The sequence below is a fragment of the Wasmannia auropunctata genome, unplaced genomic scaffold, assembly GCF_000956235.1.
Source record: "Wasmannia auropunctata unplaced genomic scaffold, wasmannia.A_1.0 LD336001.1, whole genome shotgun sequence".
Lineage (NCBI taxonomy): Eukaryota > Metazoa > Arthropoda > Insecta > Hymenoptera > Formicidae > Wasmannia > Wasmannia auropunctata.
In genome coordinates this window covers 647691-668900 of record NW_012026889.1, presented here as the reverse complement: position 1 = coordinate 668900, position 21210 = coordinate 647691, and the positions used below count along the sequence as shown (strand labels likewise).

At 40.7% G+C, this 21210-nt stretch overlaps 1 protein-coding gene across 1 annotated transcript in view; it reads right to left on the bottom strand.

The window, feature by feature from the left end:
• Window positions 1–21210, bottom strand: part of LOC105453239 (cytoplasmic polyadenylation element-binding protein 2) — a 128074-nt gene that overhangs the window by 92966 nt on the left and 13898 nt on the right. Inside the window, exon 2 of the mRNA XM_011695022.1 lies at window positions 19731–19842. Coding sequence (XP_011693324.1) covers window positions 19731–19842 — 112 coding nt within the window. The remainder of the gene's footprint in view (window positions 1–19730; window positions 19843–21210) is intronic.

The window sequence follows — 21210 nt, the reverse complement described above, 5'->3', positions numbered from 1 at the left end:
GCGTTGTTCGCGCTCCTCTCGTTATGCTACGCTTTCTTCGATGTCAACCGTACGAAAAACATCCAGCCTGACAATACATACGCCGCGTTTCGTAACACCGTGTCGGTCCGGTAGCGACGCGGTGTCGCCCGGACTTGTTAATGAAATCTTTAAACACAAGAACACAGCGAGTTGAAAAACTTTTTGCAACAAACGGGTGCAAAGGAATCGGTATACACTGGTCGGTGCAGGGAGCGGACGCGTCTGTATGATTTTGCAATTGCGGGGAGACGGTTACGTAAGAGCTGAAACAACACGTCGCGTCCGCGGATGTCGGAATGTGTATCACCATTAGTAATTTACATGCTGCACATAAACTTCTGGGAAGCATGCTCATAAAGCGCTGATATCTTCTTTTTTTGCGTGCAATACGGTTTCGTCTTTCTCGCATATGAAATGTAGCAACCGAAATTGCGATTCGAGATTGCGTCTAAATAAATAATGAAATAAATAATAACACCTGGATTTCTTTTATTTCTCTACTTCAAGAATAAGGGAGTAGCCTATTTCTATCATTCATATAGACAAAATTAAAATTGACAGTAAATAAAAAAAAACACTCTAATGAAAAAACATTCTCAATTTTAATTTACTCTTAATTATACTTTTACAAGGACTTGCAATAAAATTTCCTGAGTTTCTCGTTTCTGGAAAGCAACACACGTTCCTTCGATGATGACATCATCTTTTTCCCCACAATTGGTGAAAGCTCTCATGTTAATTGACACTTTTTAGTAATTTATTTGCGAGGCACTGCATGAAGATGAGCGAGGCCGAGATGGGAATGAGAAAAAAGCAAGAAAGAAGGAAATCAGTAGCTGAGGACGAGAGAGACGGAGAGAGAAAGAGAGATCCCTCGGGCGAAACGCCGACCTCTTTAGCTAAAATAAGCGGAAGTAAGTAACGAGTCAGGGGATCTAAATTTAGACCATCGCGGCGTGTGCTCATCCTTCAGCCTGCGCTATTACGGCCCCGCGCTCGCGTTCAGCCTTGCCGTTGCATATCTCGTCGCGTGCTACGCGTACACGCACGTACATATGCGCGCGCGTCTAAGAGTTCACGAATTAATCTGACCGCGTGGTACGTCGTCGTTGCGAGGCGTATGTGCGCGTGTGAGTGCATACGAGTCGGACCAGCTGACTGCCAAAACAGCTGTAGCGTGATGCGCGATGATGCATTATAGTATCGCCGGGCCTTTTACTCGCTCTCGGCCCGTGGCCGAGGTCTTAGCCCGACTTGATTTAGTCGCCCGACATCCCGAAACGGACTCGACTATCGCACGTAACGATCGACCCGTATCATCTGACGAGAAACTCGAACGCTACTGCCTTTACGCAGAGCAGAGCATGCTGGTGTAGATATTCCATCGCAAAGCTACCGGGAAAATTTAAAGAAATTTTATATTATTATATCTATTTGTATACGTTTAGTAAACTCGAGTTTATAAATTAGTTCGATAAACGATATACTTTGACATAAAGTAGTAAAGTGAAAAATTTTATAGAAATTTAATCATCTTTTTTTTACATACCTACGACAGATTTGAACGAAAAGTTATTAAATTTTGTTGGTTACAATGTTATTTATTTATTTTTATATTTTATCAATTTGTTTTCGTTAATTAAGTAATCCTTTATCATTATTCAGAATAGCATTTGTCATAATTCTTCGCAACTACATTCTGCACATTGATTAGCAATTAGTTAGCACTAATTAGCAATTAGCACGTACTAATGATCTCAACATGGATATGACTAGTGTTGAGAAAAATGCGAAAGATAAACGCAAATAAAGAGGTGTTATAGCATGCACAGTGAACATTGCTTCGCAGTTATTGACATTCTCGTAAAGAATCTCAATAGATTCAAAAAGTAACGATTGTTTCCCCGAGAAGATTTTTTAAGAAATAAATTTTTTAAGATAAAAAAAATAAGTTTTTGCTGTCTTTACTCCGTCTATATCAACATTTAGATCTAATTCTTATTCTTATTCATTTTATTATTTTTAAATTAGGTATCATGATCCCATTTTTTTGTAAATGTTTATTGTACGGATCAGTCACCTTTGTAGGATTATTTTTCCGAGAAGTTCACACAATTATCAGATGCAACCGTTTATTATACAGCACAATTTGTACACTGTTTCAATCCACAGAGTCAAAATTAACCTTATTTAAGTTGTCACTGTTCCTACTTAATAAATAGTTATTTTTAACTAAAAGAATGAAGTTAAATAATTTAAAACAGCTCAAATTTAACCCAACTTTGGATTAAATTTCATTGTTTTATTTAAAAATAAATATATATAAGTATATATATAAATAAATATATATATAAAAATAAAAAATAAATATATATATAGTAAGAGCTATATATATATATATATATATAGTGGCGATTTAAATAGTGTTAAATTTGACACTATAAATGTAACAGTGTACAGATTGATATACGTACGCACATCATGCGATTTTCTTATCATGTCGAGGTATTGAACGTTCTGATACTGCGAAGCATTCGCTTGTGCAGGACGTTAAATGAATCTCAATCGCTCGTTCAACAAGCGGTATGCACTTACGCGACACGAAGGCTAGTAAACGACCGCCATACCGAATGCGCCATTGTTAATCATCACAATGCCTTCCGGGCTAATACCGTCCTATCTAAAATAATCGAAGCGGCAGAACGTCTCAAATAACCGAAATCGGCAGACGGTCTCATAATATCCGTCTCGATTAATTAATCTAATTATGCTCCAGTCAACTGCATGCGTCGCGGTTACGTCACTCCGAAATAATCGTATTGTCGTGAGAAATGCACCTCGATGGCATGTTATTCGTGGTTCGCTAAACACAGGAACGATGGAGAAATTTATCATAAGATTTTTCTTCTCATTATAAGTTCTATATAAAACATTATAACTACTCTTCATTTTTATTCGGAATGGAAAGAATTAGTATGTTATTAAATCTTCGAGAAACTTTGAAAAAAAAAAGAATCAATTTTTTTTACTACGAAAAAGTTCATTTGACTTTATATAGATTTTTGCAATCTCGCTACGCGAAAGTACGTGCTTTTCACGCTCGCGAAATGAAAGGACAGTCTTTCCTCCGCGTTCCGTATTTGGGCACGACGGACAGTAATATTCACATTCCTTAATCCGAACGTTATTTCCGACGGACGTGCGAACGAGCCGTCGCGTCGTCGCGCGGACGCGCGCGATCACAATCCGTGGCGTAGGTTTCACGAGAGAGCGGAAGGCGAGAGGCCGTGCCAGCCTTTATTGAGGAAAACAGATGTCGTCCGGGATTAAAAAAAAACTATCCTGGGGCTGATAAGGTGAAACACGCCCAAAAACTGATACCGATGAGTTACGAGGCAACCGGCCACGAGCGGCACGGAATGTCGAGCGCGCTCGCGCTCGTTGTTCGACACGGATGTGGCTTCGGTGCCGATCCATCCGTACTGCGGACCCCGGCCGCGTTATCTGCGGATTTTCAATCCGAACGTTCTAGACACCCAGTGCACCACTGTGGTTTATGGTCCGCGCTGCTCGATAACGATTTAATAGGATCCCTAATGTCGCAGAAACGGTCACGGGGGCGATCTTTTATTCTCGGAGAGATCGATATTGGTATAACGCTTTCGATTCGGATTTCAGTGCTGCAGACGCGCGAAGATAATGCTCATGCTCTTTCCCCTTCCAGCATATAAATCAGATTCCTCTGTGTTAATAGCGTTAAATATAGAACTGGCGTTGAAGGTATACGAAGAGTCTGATCTTTTGTTAGGTAGAAATATATACGATCTTTAATAAATAGGTCAATCTAAGAGAATTTAAATTATCTTTTAGACCGTAAAAAATGCCAGTTAATAAAAGGTACATTAAAAGGGATATTAATGCAAATTTATTGTTTAACTTGCAATTAAAGATTAAATTACGTTTACACGTGTTTTCGACATTACTGCGTTTTCGTATTTTAGTTAATTAGTTTGTTTAGATATCGATATATCGCGTAAAGATAAAGGAATTAGTACCTATCGTTATTATCTATTTACTATTATTAGTATTATTCGGTATTTACTGTATTTAGTTTCGTTTTATCATGTTCTACAGGCCTCTAGAAAACTTGTTAGTCATGTTTTTCGTTAAGAAGGTAACAGAATTACGATATTGCGCGGTATCCTTGAGAGCTCTATTACTTGTTGGGCTTCTTCGACGGATGTCTATTTTCTCTGACGAAAGCTGAGCGACGGAACGTAATATGTTTAACGGTGATTTCATATTTTACGTTTATGTAGACAACTGTACCAACAGTGTACACGACACGATACCATAATTAATTTGCTTAACTCAAGAACTTGCTTCTCTATATTAGAATCGCAGAATTCTAATCCTAACAAAGATTATCGGAAATACGGAAATTTCATTGCTCAGTTGTTTTACATCTATTATAGCAATCACAGCAATTATTGTATAATAATGGAAAAATAATGCAAACACAAACGACATCACGATTCGCAACGTCTCGTTAATAATGACATTTCGTTAATTATAATTGGAAAGTTAGGAAAGCCGTTTCTTCTCGTACGATGCGATTAAAGACGACGTAATTGCTGATTAAGACATGATGGATTCGAAAATATATAATCGAAATTCAGTGACTCTTTTTGAAATAAACGTATCATTAAAAACCGTGATGGATGTATCATATGGCTTTGTCTAATTACTATTAGCTTCGCGGCTCTTACCCCGCATTCCTCATCAACGGAAATTACATTCGCGAACAGAATGCGCGATGCGCGAGTGTACTTACTCGAATCCAAGTCTTGTTAAAGGAACAATTAGCGCGTCCGCAAATATCGCAACGAAACAATAACTTATTACTCTCCTTCCCCCTATCTCGATGCCCGCGCTTCATTCCAATGAATCGCGCGATATATCTGATAAGCAGCCGTCGCGACGCGACGATATACGCTTATACGGATAGTTAATCGCGGAAAGATTAATCGATAATAGCTAACTGTTAATCAAGGAACGTCCGCGTTTTCTCCCGATGCATTTCTGCGACCGCGACCGCGACCACGTTTCGAAAAGTAATAACGTGCAGAACGACTGCCTGCCGGCCGGAATCTTGCCGCGCGAATGACAACACGGCCTTGTGTACGCGCGCGCTCGCCACGAAAACAAAAAGCCTCAAGACCGTTCGCTAATCAATCTCGCAAAATGTGTATAACGTGTCAGAAAACGAAAATTCGCCGAATATTCAATTGCTTGTATTTCAAATCGATTTCAACGAACTGGAACTATAATTATCGCCAATATTGCGCTTCGTTTTGTGGAGTCGTTAGCGTCACTTAGGACGATTAATTCCGTCTGATTGAGAACGCTTTGAAAACTTAAAGGAAATATTGTGATTATATTGCTAATTCTCTTCTGCGACTGTATACTACCGACACAATTTGACTGATAGTTACATATACAGATTACTAATAGCAAATTTCAACTATATATTATATCTACTGTTTAAAATTATTTCCCTTCTGTAATAAAAATGTGAATAATTGATTATTTACTTTATTCAAAATAATTAAATCATAGCATTAATTTGGACTGTAATATTTACTTTTACTCTGATCGAAAAATTTAATTATGTAGATTATTTATTTATTACTTTCATCTATAGTTTTTAAGAAAGAAAGCTATAATTAAATAATTAAATTTGCGAGATAGGCCAATCACAGGATCTTGGTACTCAACAACATTTCATTTGTGATTTTATATACATTTTGCTAGTTCTACAATCTGCGCGCCGTTACTTTCGGTCTTGATACAATTCTTAATTAAACCAGAATAGTAATAATAATAATAATAATAGTATTAAGTTGCAATTTAATAATACTAATGCTTACAAGCATCTCATAAGATTCTTCCTTTCCCTCAACGCGATGCGAGAATACTATAAAGAAATTTTGTTGAAAAATATTAGCCAGGATTTGAACCTGGATCTGAAATAATTAAATAATTTATATTATCCTTTATATTATTATATTATGGTGTTTTAAATTATAAATTAATTAAAAAAATAATCAGTTCAAATTTTCTATTAACCGGTTTATGACAATCAATCAATCGTTGTAATATATGTAAATAGCATTTGCATACATGTAAAATTAAAAGACAAAATCAATGCAATTGAGCAATGCAAACCAATATCTGAGTTAATTGGCCAATTCTGGTCGCGATAAAATTATTACAGCGTTGACATTTTTACATCCAAATTTTATAATTAATTTCCAAATTATGCTGTTACAATATTGCACGTGTAGGCTGCGGGTTCGCGCAATATTAACCTCTCATTTTCTTCATTATATGCTTAAAGCAGCAATAAATTTACGCATTCTGAATTTTGAAGCGATTGCCGCGGACGGTGAAAAAGCTGAGTGCACTCTGGTGTATCAAGCGTGTCAAAACTTTCGCATATTTCGAGAGTACCCGGCAGTACCTTGAAAGCATTACCGCTGTTGGGAAACCTCATGGTTATCGCGTGCACCTTTACGGGGGATTATATAATATTATGACGTGAACAACGATACGGTCCGGCCTTCAGCGAATTATCTCCTTCCACGGCAGTTTGAAGCGGAATTGTCCCTTGGGTAAAAATTTCTGCATCGACAAGATATCGAAAAATATCATAAATATGATTTATGCGTGTATTATAAAAATATTAAATTAGACAGTTATGTCTTTATGCATAAAAGCAGTTATGGAAAATGCTGAAAAGATCGACGGTTTCTCAGTTTTTTATTTCTCAAACCTGCATGCGATGTCTTTTCGAGTTACTAATATTTGTCATATCAGGCAACGCAAATGATACGCAAAGTGGATATCAATAGTACATTTTCGAGTTTATCGTATTCGAAACGTAAAAGCGTGGAAAAGCGGTGATAAGGAGAGCCGCTCAGTTTAGGAGAAAAAAATTTCTTTTAATTCATTCGAATAACTTTTGTTATCACTTCAAATAACGAAAGAGACGCATTTAAATACTCGAACTTGTATCTTCGGATACATAGATTAATAAAATGCATAAGACAAATGTAACACCTTACAAATGACAATAGTCCCAATAACTCCATTCACTTTCCCTTTATTTCACGATATGTTCTTTTATATCTTATTGGCGCTTCGGCCGCTTTATGCGGCTCTTACGTGTAACTCGCACGTAACGCGACTGCCGCGCGACCGGCTAATTTCTCTGGAGGCGCACAAAACTTGACCGTGCCCGAAGGCGGCCATTCTTGCGGCCCCGGCGTAACCGTGGGGGCGATAAACGGCCTTAAAGCAGTATCCGGGGGGGACCGGGGCAGAGAGAGGAAGGGGAACCAGGAAGCTGCGACAAGGGGAGGGCGAGGAGGGGGGTTCAATGCCCTACGCCGGCGGTCGGATCCACCCCTATAGATACGCGCAAATGACGCTGTTGATGGATCTGGTCTATGGTGCTGGGCATGGAAAAGAGGGGTACGAGGTGGGGTGATTGATGAGGGAATCTACAGCCTACCAAGCCACTCCACGGCCCTAACTTAATCGCGCATCTCACGCTGACCTCGATATCGCTGAAAACATCCCTCCCCGCCGCGCCGCACGTCCCGTTCCCTCAAGCTATCGCTCCTTTCTTACCACCGCGTTTCTACTTTCTTGCCTTTTGCCGAGATACCCTCTCCCCCCTTTCCTCCTCCTCTCTCTCTTTCTTTCTCCCCGCATACTCGCCTCCTTCTTCCTCCCGGTGGATTTATAACTCCCTTTTTATACGCGCAATCGTAACACGCGTGCCGTGCGAGCTACTTACAATGCAGCACTCTACCGTTCTAAGGTTGCACGGTATCGCTTTGATTGCGTTCACGTTTCACGCAAATGTGGTAGCGGAACTCCGTTGGAATAAGATGGAGTATTACCTAACCTGAATAGTTTTAAACCTTACTGTACAATTTTCGCGCAAGGACATTGTGGAAAATCTTAAATCTTAAGTAAAGAGAAATATAAGTATATTAGAAATTAAGAAGAAAACGATAGACGTGGAATATTTAAGGAAAATTACAAGTAAAACAAGGTACAGAATCCGCAGACAGGGAATTCCAGATCTTAATCCTAATTTTATGTATCTGATGACGGAAAATGCAGAAAGCTCTTTGCCAATATCATAAGAAAACGCAAGATAAAACGTAACTCGATGTAAGCGTATTAAAACTTCATCAGCAGAACTCTGAGAATACCGGGAGATGGGAGAGAGGGAGTGACGCAAAGAGCGTCGCGGATGAAAAAGAGTTGGGAAAGGCAATCGGCGAGGAAACGAAAAGATAGATTGCTAACGACGGAGGAAGAAAATACAATTAAAGGCACCGGGGATAATTTCGGGCGGTGACCCAAAAGAAAAAGAAAATACTCGCTCACGTGCTCACGTAAGGAACCGACTCCGCGGGATATGAGAAAGGGAAGGATGAGTGTAGGGATGGGAATTGAAAGAGGCTGAAATGCGATATGGGAAACAGGAGCGGTATGGAAGGAAGGAGAGAATCCTCTCGGAACGGCAAAAAAGGTCTTAATTGCACCTCGATTGGGTGGAACACTCTGATTCTCTCGTTTGCGCCCTTCCGCAACATCAGATACTATCGTGAGATTGACATAAAGTGAGGATCCCGAAGGTTATAACGCGGAATATACTTGTTTGCTTCTTTTTATCTTCGGGGGATCGCGTTTTACGTAACTTTCTTTAAATCTGTTATATTGCACAGAGAAAATATTACACGATTCTATATTTTGTAGAGAACGCAAGTTCGTGTAATATTTCCTCTGCGCAATATAACAGATTTAAAGAAAGTTACGTAAATATATATATATCGGCATTTCAATCGGCAAATCATATTTGCTATCATCATATTTTTATGTAGAAGTGTCTTTTCAAAATATAGCAAATATGACTTAATCGTGATTTTCAGTTTTTAAACATATTAAAGATTTCAAATATTAAAATTTATATTCTCGTTTTTTTTTCTCTAAATATATCTAAAGTTCAGTAAAAAAAAAATATATATACACATGTACATATACATATATAAAAGCTATTGACACTTATTACGGTATAAAAATCTATTGTGTGTGTTCATCGAATTATGGTATAGTCTGTGCTTTTGCAGTTTGAACGTTTCGATATCGATTTATTAGTTCTTGGCGTGCGATAGAGATCGATCCCGTCGGGCATTCGATTGCGACGCAGGGTGCCTGGGGAAAGAAGCTATTTGCAAATGCGCGGCACATCGCGCGAGGACGCTGCTGCTTATTAATTTCCCTAATGAATCCGCTGCGCTAGAGCCCGAGGTAGAGTAGCTCTTTCGCGTAATCGAACGATTAAGTATCAATTAATCGGGCACGGCTTTGAAGCCTCGGCGTTCGCCAATCGCTTTTGCCTTCCAATCGTCTTCCTCGTAGAATACGCGTTAATGTAATACAGGACGAAAGACGTCATAGCTTACACCAATAACAAAAACACCAATGAAGCACTGATGTAACAGTGTCTCATTAGATTAACGTTAACAATAAGAGATAACAAACCGTGGCGATATCAGTCTCGCAATATATAAATTATCAATCTATAAAATAGCTCAGAAAAAATGTTCCATCGCAGTTGTAAAATTCTTGGTTAGTACAAACTCGATTTCTCGACTCTTTATAGTGTACATAATCGCAATATATATTTGGAATTAATATTTCGAAAATTATTAGAGTAACGAATAAGTAAGCGCGAGCTGTAAGCCGCTAAGAAGAATCGTAACTGTACCTGCAGTGTTTTGCCGATTGCAAATCGACGCGAACCACTATTCTACTGCGGTTTTGCAGGACCGCGGAAATAAACGTTGCGGTCTCTCGAACGGGTCGAGAAACTCTCGGGGGAATAAGCCGTGTCGTGACTTTCGCCCGATCGTTTGACCCGCCGATTATTACGAGCCGCGTATAATAAGGGCGTAACGTCGTTAGCGTTAATTCGCCGCGATTGGAAGCGGCCGGTGTCAACCGTTAGCGCAGTCATAAATACGCGGAAATATATATATTCTACGGCGCGCGCAGGGCGAAAGTATGTATATATACATATACGGGAAAAGCGACAGAGCTGGGGACGGATTTACATTCGCCTCTGGCTGATTTCGCAAACTGACGCGTTTGCTTCAGAGTTCTTGCGGAATATTTAACGACAGATTCAAACGCTTCAACACGCGCGATCTACGCCGAGTTGAAGGAATGTAACACGCGAAACGCGTATAAGGTTGGAAAATCACGAAATATCATCTGTGGATTCAAACCTTGACCTTGATCACGCGGGGGCGCAAGGCCGAGAAAAAGGGAGAAACTTCCGCCGTTCCTGAAGGATCTCTCGCATTTCGTTCGTGCGTGCCTCGCTCATTCGTCCGCTCGACGCTTTCGTCCGTTCTCGCCTCCGTATTCACCCTTCCTCCAACTCATCCTCCTTTCAACCCCCCCTTTTTTTAGTCTTTGATGTGGGGTCTTTTGTCCTCCGGGATATTTGCGGTGCTTTGTTTCGACGACGGGCTACATATCGGCTTAAATGCACGCCGCTAATGACACGGGGCGAAAGGCACAAAGGACTACTCGAATACTGTCAAATGTTTATTTATAATTTGTCCGAAAAACACATCGCGAAGTAATGACGCAAGTCTTGTTTTTCGTAACGCGAACTTTCGTGTTGATTGTATAGTGCGTATGAACGCTTTCATCGAGCAGGACTTTTAAAAGAATTTTTTTTTCAATTTTCTCGGTTGCCTGTGTTGTGTTAAAAGCATACAAACAACTTTCATCTAGATTATATAAATATTTTCAACGTAAAAGAAACTAAGAAATATTATCCAAAGTTTATTTCATGTTTCTAAATATAGCGTAGCGTAGCGATGTATTACAAGATAGATCTATTTATATGTACATTGCAACATTGTAGCACGAGAGGCGTCACCGCTGAAGGGTTAATTGATTAAGTTAGTCCCTGATGATTAATTTGGACAACAATGTACTACTGTTGCTACTGTTGTCAGAGAAAATGTCAGTAGTAATTAAATGTTTGATTTATATAATTTTTCTAATACTATAACTGTGTTCCTGCGAGAAAATATATCATTTTTTGACATTTGTAAATATTTAACGATGTTTGTAAAATCATCGATCACGAGCTTCTCTCTTTCCGGCGCGATTTTTAAAGCACGTTGTCGCAGGTCACTGCAATGCGGCTGACGGTGGCATTCGGTCAATAGGCGCACTGCCAACTCCATCCAGATCTAAATAAGCCCTTGTTCTATTTTGCGTGAGAGAAATTCGCGTATGCGCGAATTCGTGAAAAAGGCATGAAATAAAAGGCGCACGTAGGCGTTCTCATTACGTTTTTTTTTCCATAATCTAATATTCCACATTAAAATTATTTTGTCGTGAACCTCTTTTCAAAGAGATTAATGTCAAAATGTTTTATATATTATTACATTTATTAAAATCTCCATTTTTTCCCGCGACCCATCTCGCTCCGTTTTCGTACAACAGAGAGAAACGATCGGACGGTTTTCGCGTCGAGAGAAGGTTTCGCGGGAGAAATAACAAACGGCCGTTCGAGGGCTCGTTTATTATAATCTCCTCTCGCTCTACGAAAGTACATTTAATTAAAGGCGTCGAACGAGCGTGTCTCCTTTCGGTAGTTTCTCAGAGATGGCAGCATTCCTCCTTTCTAGCTCGTCGATCACCTGGAAGCCACCTGCACTCGGTGAACTCGGTCGATAGCCGGGCAACACGCGAATAGCGAGAGCTCCTGGCAGGAGGCAACCTGACCGCGCGCCGTCGCGCGGCTGCTAATCTTTCTCTCGGAGCGGAACCTCCGAGATCGATATTCCGCTCCAGACCAGCGGAGATCGCGATCGTGGACCCTATCTCGCGACGACGCCGCACTCGCAAATTCCAGACTCGAAATGCGAAAACCCACCGAAAAAGCATGACGTCGTTCCGGTGATAAAAGACTTCCTAAGAATAACGTCGGAGAAGGTGACAAATGACCGAAACGGGTTATCGAACCGCTTGAAGCTGTTCCGTATTTCATAGGAGGGGAATATCGCGTTCGCCGAGACGAGAAAAATCGAATAATGACGGGTTATAATTTGATGTATAGAGCGTCGCTGAATTCCCTTAAGTTCAAAGCTCGCTTTGATGAGGTTTCCACGATTTTGCTTCTCTTCAGTTTTGGAACTGACATCGTCTGGTTGTGATGACACGAACACTGTTTGCTGTATATGTCATATTTATAAGGGAGATTCCACGATCTAGTCACATGCCGATATGGCGACGCATGGCATGTCCGTTTACTCACACAGTTACATGTTTCACCATAGCTACGTTTTCCATTTCGATTAGTTAAAATATATTTTTTTTGGCAAAGAAAATTAGAGGTGTATGACGTACGAAAAATAATTTATTGAAATTGTATACGAATAAAAATAGATAGTTATTAATAAGTGATTAAATATTATAAAGCGTTACGTAGCATTGCGAAAGGCGAGATTTGGGTCTTCGTTGAGATTACGCTTGTCGCGCGCGATATCGAGCAATTAATATGAAGTCTGAACGTACGAATGTCGTAACGCGGACCAGCGTGTCTACTTAATTTTTTTCGAGAGACTCGCAGCGAGACGCACCAAACGTAATGTGCCCGATAGCAGTCTTAAGAAAGTGAGGTAATGTCTGATAACGACGCATGATATGTGCGAAGCGAACGAAGCGATAAGGTCTGAGTAGATTAACGCGACCAAGTTTCGAATAGTCGTCCAAGCTGTAACTATAACAGTCGCGAATCGGTCAATATTAGGCTAATTCTAACAAGATCGAGCTTTCAAGAAAGCTAAAATATTTATGCGTTAAGTTCCAACTTAATTTTTTATTTCTTTTTATTTCTCGGGCATCTATCTGCAATCTTCGGCGTTGTGCGAGAACTCTGAAAACGCGCGTCAAGATAGCGAATAGCTCGTTTTATCTGCCGCAGGCTTACGAGAGATGGTATCGCATCGTCGGAATGTAATTCTTGAGCGAAGCAATTCTTCTGTGTCGCAGAGGAAGTTACGACATCTTTGCTCTTGCGGCACGAAAGAATTACTGCGGTATCGTTAAATCTTGTTAAAAACTATTAATTATTGAAAAAAAAAATGAAAATGTCAATGAACAAATTATATAAGAGTAAAGAAATTGTGAAAGAAGAAATCTGTCCAAAATTAGAAAAAAAAACAAATTCGAGCATCTCATTTTGATCTTAAAATGTTACGATGCGAAAAAAGACAAGGTCTCTTTCATGGTTGGACTAAATTTAGAGTCGCGCAACCTTTGAAACTATATATCAACTACAAATGTAAAAGAAATGTATGTGAGGGATCTCTCTTTCTCTCTCTTTCTCTTTCTCTTAACTTGGAACGCGGTAGTATCAATAAATTCGAGAAGCCACATAATTTTTCTTCGAGGAAAAGACAAGAGCTGCTCTTAGTGCTGAGGAGGATAACAAAATCCGTAAAAGGAGGGCTCGCACGACGTTCTGCAAACGGATCCAATATTTTCCTTCTTCCGAAGAAAGTATCCCGGCGTGGGGAGGAAAATAACGAGGATTCGAAAGCCGAAGGAAAAACCGAGGAGAGAGAGGACCGGCCACTACCGATAGGCCCTATTAAACCGGCCGCGGCGCGGCTATTACCTTAGCCTCGCGTCCTTCCGCCAAGTTTTCTCATATCGACTACGATCGATAGCCGCCCACATCTTCGGCTCCTCATATAATCTCCGCCAATATCGTATCTGGATGGCGCCACCTCGTGACAGGCACATCATGGATTTGCCGATGAAACGGCCGTGCGACCTCAATCCGTGTGATTCTCTCTTTCCACCCCCGTAGAAAGGGACTCGTCACCTCGAGAAGGTTAAAGAAAATTCTCTCGCGATTATTTTCCAAGAAAACATCCAGTCCGAGACCAGTGTACAGTGTTTGATGAATAAATAATTGAAAAAAAAGTTCGTAAGAAGATTGTCTTCGAAACTTTTTAAAAATTCTACCTGCGCCAAGATTGAAGATGCGAGAGTCAATTTATAAGAATTGATAAGAATATAATATGAGGAAAATATGTAGACTCGTTTTAAATTTACCGAAGTTCGTAACGATGCTCTTCGCGGAAGTGTTTCGTTAAGAAAAGTTCATTGACTTCGCGCAATTCTTCCTCTCTCTGGCAAAGGCTTCTCACCCTAAATTCAAAGAAAAAGGGGGCGGGCAGCGGCGGTAGGGCGCGCAGTCACTTCCGCTAACTGGAAAAGCAGCGCGTCGGATTGTGAAAAATCAATAAAATCGCGCACACCGGAGTTTTACAGTGAATCGTATAGGAACGGGGGTTCATTGACTCTTCGCGTTTCTACCTTCCACGATCTACATGTTTCTTGGAACCCAGTCGAACTTTGTAAAATCGATAAAGAACGCATTCGAGCACGTGCTCGTAGTACGGCAGTACATTTGATGCCCCTCTCGGATCTAATTTTCTACACATATATATCGGATACTCTATTTCTGAGAACCGATCACGCTGCATCGCTTACGTGCGGGACCGTAAGGGAAAATTTGATACTCTTTTCTGTATAGCGAATTTCGCGAAATCTGCGGAATGCGATTTCCCTCCTGACGAACTTAATTTTAAATCGGGACTCAACTCTTTATGCCAACGTAGCGAAAATATATTTGAATCGCTAACATATTTATAGACGTTCCGCTGATTCATTAAATATTATTATCACCCGCTCGCACATTTCGGCGTTAAATATAGCGGCTTGATTCTACGTTTTATACGATGTGTCGCGGAATATGTTCAATGTAAATATGAAAATAGGATTAGAGGGCCGAGCGTCGTCTTTCGCCGCGACGCGGCGCGGCGGTGGGATCTAGATTTCTGTTCAAATACCGTATTTCACGTTCCTCTCTACGTTATAGTTTCCTCACAAAACATCCTTACAGGAAACGTTTTCATTGGTTCAGAAGACTCGACGTTTAATTAAGTTGAAAATTGAAAGCGCAGAGAGAATGTACCCACGCACACATGCATCAATTGTTTTCTCTCAAGGTCGTGACGGTGCGGTAAACCTGCACGTGTGTGCGCGTACACTCTCGTTATCCATTCACTTTTTCAATTATATGTACACGCTTATGTACGACTCGAGAAGAGGTGAGGGATGGATGTCGGAAGGATAAAGCGAGAAGCGAAGGGAGAGAGAGAGAGAGAGAGAGAGAAAAAGAGGGGGAAGAGACAGAATGACAAAGAGAAAAGGGGGATAAAATACATAATCCAATGAAACCCTAGGTGACTGGAGAACGCAACCGTTAAAACCACCCTCTACGAATCCCGTCCTGTTACTAGCTGATTACATGACAGTTACATATAGGTCAGAAAATGGAATTACAAAGCCTGCGCTGTTCAAGGACGCGCGAAACGTGTATTAAACGCCTCACATCGCCGTTTATTCAGAGGTGACCGTGGGTGATCCATGCTCGCGTATCTATGAATGAAACTATACATTTATTAAAGGGGCAAGATAAATTTGCCCTCTCTACGTTATTGTCAATATCGAACGCTTCCTGCAGTATAGTATTAGTAGCGTGTCACGACATTTTAAGAAATAAAATATCATGTGAAAGAAACAAAACGACAACAATAACAAGCTTGAAAAAATATTGATCCCTCGACACTTATCAGTTTATCTCTGTTTGACGATTTAGTTCAAGTACATGAATAAATATATATGAACAAATACGCGCGTTTTTTCTGTATGTTTCTTTAGCTTTCTTCTAGATTTTGTAGATAAATATGTCAATGGTAATGAATATATGTGTGTGCGTGAGTCGCATTAAAACATAAAATATTATTTTTATTCATCTACTTAAAATCTCTCGTTTAGCTTGAATATTTGTCTTCCTAGATAGCCGTAGAGCCAAGAAAAGAGAAAAACGTTATCTGAGATAGATTAGAAATTTAAAGTGCTATTTTTCACACGGAAAGTTCGAAGTGAAAAGCGGAGCGAGCTAAGCTAACTTCGTAGCCAGAATAGCTTTTTCCTTTAGCAAAAAGCTCTCGTCTCAGCGGCATTGTGGAGCAGCGCTGAGTGGGCGTACTCGCCGATGCCATCTCGAAAAATGTCGCCGTGCCATTTTAGCGTCATGGCAGTAGGTCAAGTTTTTAGAAAATCCGGATGTAACTACGGCTAGCTCGTTCGCGTAATCATCATCGCAGGAAAACGGACGATTCACCGCGCCTAGCCCCCTGCCGCGAAACTTCAACGAAGTTTTCCTCCTAATAGACGTACTGTATACCGGAAACCGGACGCGCGCCGATAAACTTCGAGAATTTGAAACTTTATAATCCAAGATGGGCGATACTTGAACCCGATTACTCGTATTATATTTCCGCACAAGTTGCCACGAAGAGAATTAACTCCTAAAATTCTTGATTGTTTCAAGAGCCTATATATATTCTTGGAAAATATTCATTCAAAATTGAATAACATTCGAACGCCATTGTAATAAATCTGACTGCGGTTAATATTTATATTTATGCCATTAATATTTACTCTGAGAGAATACCGTGTTTTATCTATCAATATTTTTAATCGATAAGTACTTGTAAATATTCGACAAACGGCGGAAATAATATTATAATAATCTTCTCGCTAGTCATTTTTTTAGCGTTTTCTTTTTTAAGAGTTTAGAAAAAAAATTATATTTGTAGAAAATATATCTTTTTGTAAGATCCTCTCTCCATGAGTTCTTCCCTCATCAATCACTTCCTGTGTCATCTGCTCTCTTAGTGTATTGCCGCTCATCTTCTTCTGCACATCTTCCTCTTTTGTAAGAAGTTGACACTCCCTTCTGCCATCGATGCTTCACTTATATAGTACATCGTTATTTAACTTTGTTTTCCAGCGGATCAGATTTTAATTGCGGCCGAGGCGCGCGCGGTTGGATTAAAACAAAAGAATCTCCCCACGAAGACCGCTGACGTCATCCCAGCAATTTTCAAGATAATTATACGAAACAATAAAGGTGTCGGTCTACCGAACGTGCCTGAAGTTATGTCCCTCTCTTTCTGTACTTTCTCAATCGATAGCACGATATAATTTAAAACTAACTCGATCTTCGAAAGGACGGAATATAATGAGCAGAGTTATTATCGTTACAATGAAAGGGAACAATTGAGAGAAACGTAATATAAACTGTAGCCGTCGTAATTTTTCAAACAAGAGACTTTTCTTTTACATCATTTATAAGAGCATTCTCATTAAGGATGAAAAGAAATAATGTCGACAATACTACGAAAGGGCATATTAACGCTCTACGACATCGTCCTAATTTCCCGGTGAAACTTCCAAGCAACTTTAGTAATGCAGCATGCACCCGCGAGGAAACACAGATATCCGATTATCATACATCCACCTAATTCAGGTTACCCCTCTCTTCGTGACCCGTCAATGGTAGCTACCTCCTCAGCGCTCGCATTGTCTTCCTCTAGAAGCACGGTGCGATCGATAAATCCCAACGATGCCGGACTATAGACATTCCGCTAAACTCAGCGCTCTCCCGCTTTGCACCGTCGCGTCGGCGTCGCCCCGCTTCTTCGAGGCGAAGAAGACTTTCGCGGCGATACGGCGAACCCTTTTTCGGGATCAAGTAGATGGGTTCGTTTGAAGTTCGCTAGGGAAAAATCCGAGATTTTTTGCGCCGGGGTGTCCGACCCCCGATCCCGTTCATCCTCTCTTTCTCTCCCTCTTCCTCTTCTGGTTGTTGTACGGTTTCGCCGTACGGAAACTGCCCGACACGATAGACTCTCGGCAATGGCACCCTTGCCCTTGACTGCAGGGTGCGAGAACGCTTGTCTGAGGGGTTTGTTGGTTCTCTCTCTCTCTCTTTCTCTCCCCCGTCACCTTCCCTCTTCTTCCTTTCTTTCTCTCTTTCTCTTCCGGCAGACAGGTCGGGCGCAAAAAAGAAAATGACGAGCGAAAAGGGGTAAAAGAGGAACGACGCAGACGAGACGCATGTCGTCCTGCCTCCGCAGCTTTCACTCTCTCGCTCTCTTCAACGCAATGTGCGTCCGTCCGTCCGTCCGTCCGTATATGTACGCATCGCATAGTTGCACGGCGTCGTCTCTCTACGTGCCGACGTAAAGTGAGTAGAACGCGTCGAGTGGAGGGTGCAGAGAGTGTGCTCCGACGGTGCGTCGAGTGATCGTTCGGGGTTGGTTGGGTTTTAGTTGTTCGATTGGTCTCCCGGTCCTACCGTAAAGAGGCTCATTCATGCAAAGATCGCTGCTGTGTCACGACATAGCAGTATTTCGCGAGCAGCGTTTCGCGTAACGGAAAATCGGTTAAAATGAACACACGCGCTCTGCATATTTGTACAGAATCCATCGTTTGTCTTGTTAATATTGCCGGTTGCCGCAAACACTACAAATGAATTTGCGATAGGATTAAAATTTTGCAGAACGCTCTGAATGGCACTAGGAAACATTTTCACGTAGATTCCGTACTCGGTTTCGCGCGCTAATTGCTCTTCAATTTCAATGGCATCGTTATATCGCACGTTTACGCGGGTTCATATCGGGGCGATCGACCTCGAGTGCACTCTCGATGTAATAGACGTAGACCCGAAGCGACGTAATCAAACGGTGCATTAAATGCAACGTTACGACTGAAGATCGATGCGGGGAAATATATGTATATACATATATATAGAGGTTGTGCGATCACGAACGTTGCGCTACGTCACATAAAGAAGTAAGACGGAGTGGACACCGCGCGCTATATTTTATCGCTATGCAACGTATAATTGGAATCTACAAGTCGATAGCGGAAAACAAACTGGAGCGATACATCGTAAAATAATCGTTTTTTTCCTAATTTCTCCATAAAGTCATTGAGACTCGTATTCGTTTTCGTTATTGTCACGTTATCGCGTAATAATACAAAATCTGTGGCAGCCAGCCAAGTTTACGTCGCTTTACGTTCTCTGTCGAATTACTTGAAGAGAATCTACAATTCAAAGCCTACTCTATTCTATTTTAAAACGCGTAAAGTTGAGTAACACGTGCAAATTTCCATGTGTTGTCCTATTTTCTCTATACGACTATATTGACGCGCATTTATAATGGTAAGCGATTAATTTGCATCAATTAATTGTTGCGTTGTTAATGAATCTATTATACGTTTATCCATCTATTAAAATCATTACTAGTATTTTGCGTTGCTCTTTTTCTAAGCAGTTGAAGTTAAAAATCGCTCAATTAATCATTAATGTCACGATGTGCCAAATTCGAGTTTTGAGGATTTGAGGATAAGGCTGATAGTGAGCTTTTAGTGGGAGTGTAACAGCTGTCGTAAAATATTTCGTGGAATTGTTAACGCATTCTCAGCCGTTGTAAACGCGAAAGAGAGCGGAGCTCTCAGCAATTACGTAAAGACTTCAAGGGATTTTCTACGTTTCTGGCTTAACGGATGTTAACACGCGGATCGCTACTTTCGCGGATATTGCACGCTCGTTGTACAATGTACATCGTCTCGAATGCACGTATAGCTTAGGAAGATATGAGACATACCTTTCAGATGTTCCGGGGTGTCCGCCGCGCCGGCTCGCATAATGTCGCTCAGATAGTGTTCCAAAGTCCTCATGTTGTCTAACGGTGAGTTTCCATTAGCCGTCATACGATCCTGGAAAATATCGAGGAGACACCATGAATCTCATATTCATAATGGATCCTATAACTCAGTTGTTGCATTATGTTTTAAACAAACTATTTCTTGAATATTGATACTCGAAGTAATTTTAAGCAAGTGTCAGATAGTTAAAAAGATACGATGTCATAAAGTTATTACAGTTCGTAAAATACGAGTAGCTTTTGCAGTTATGTATCTTGGATACGTGACATTCAAGTAAAATCATGTTCTTCTCACGTCTACAAATCTTAATTTCGAAATGCGCTAATGGCGAAATGTTTGCCTACTTCACTTAATTTCGCGCGGACGATACTCGCGGGCCTCCATTACGACGATTGTCTCAGCGAGACAAAAACTGAGGATGTTCTCGCTATGATATACAAAAAGTGGCGCATAAAACTCCATGAATTTTGGATTTTTCAATTTCCGCCGCGAGCCATTTCAAGAGATAAGGTGCTTACTTCTGGTTAGGAAAAAGCTTTCTAGCGGTGAGCGAATGTACTGGATGGAATACCGCGTAAACCAGCAAGCGCACCCGGGGGGAGGAGGACAAGTGAAGCGGAGAACTTGAAAAACGATAAGAGGAGTAACGTTCTCCCGCGGCGGTGGGAAGGAAGTATCTGCCAGAAAGAAGCATGCCACCCGCGAGCGGCAGGAAAGAAAGTGCAGGGATAAAAGACGGGCTAGAGAAAGGCCTGTAATAGGCCACTTGTAACGAATCGGGGGTGTGCAGTTAAAGCGGGGGCTTATATTCAAAAGTCCACCCCGCCGTCACGCCACACCCTTAATGCACATCCGTTTTCTTTCCTTTATTTCGGCTATCGCGCGGCCGAAATGCCATGTTCCCGACGAAAGTTTGATAAAGCCCGACGCGGCCTCTATTTTTTATTTCTAACGTCACGCCACGGAATTGTCGACTTCCTTGCGTGGAAAGTTCGACAAAAAAAGGTCGGACCCCGAAAATTTATCTCTACAATTAGATCAATATGTCATATCCAGCATCGTTTGTAAATCTTGATCGATATACGCGCATTATGCAGAGATTCAAGTGAATCTCGACTTGCTAAGGATACATTTAATTTAACCATTCGCATCGATAGCGATTTTCTACAAACGCTACCAAACAATGAAAGATTATATTTTGTGTGTATTTACACAAAATAATACATCAAAAAATAGAAACTTTTACGTTAAGTATTATAGTATTATAGCCTGAGCCGTGAATGATTAAATCATATTGAGATACAGTATAAAAATTTTATTTTCCATGTTTCTGGAAAAGTGTTTATCAAGAATAATCCGAGCGAGTACATCTTCCTTTTCGCAGCGATTTCTTTGTCCTGATTTCTTCTCGTGCATGTA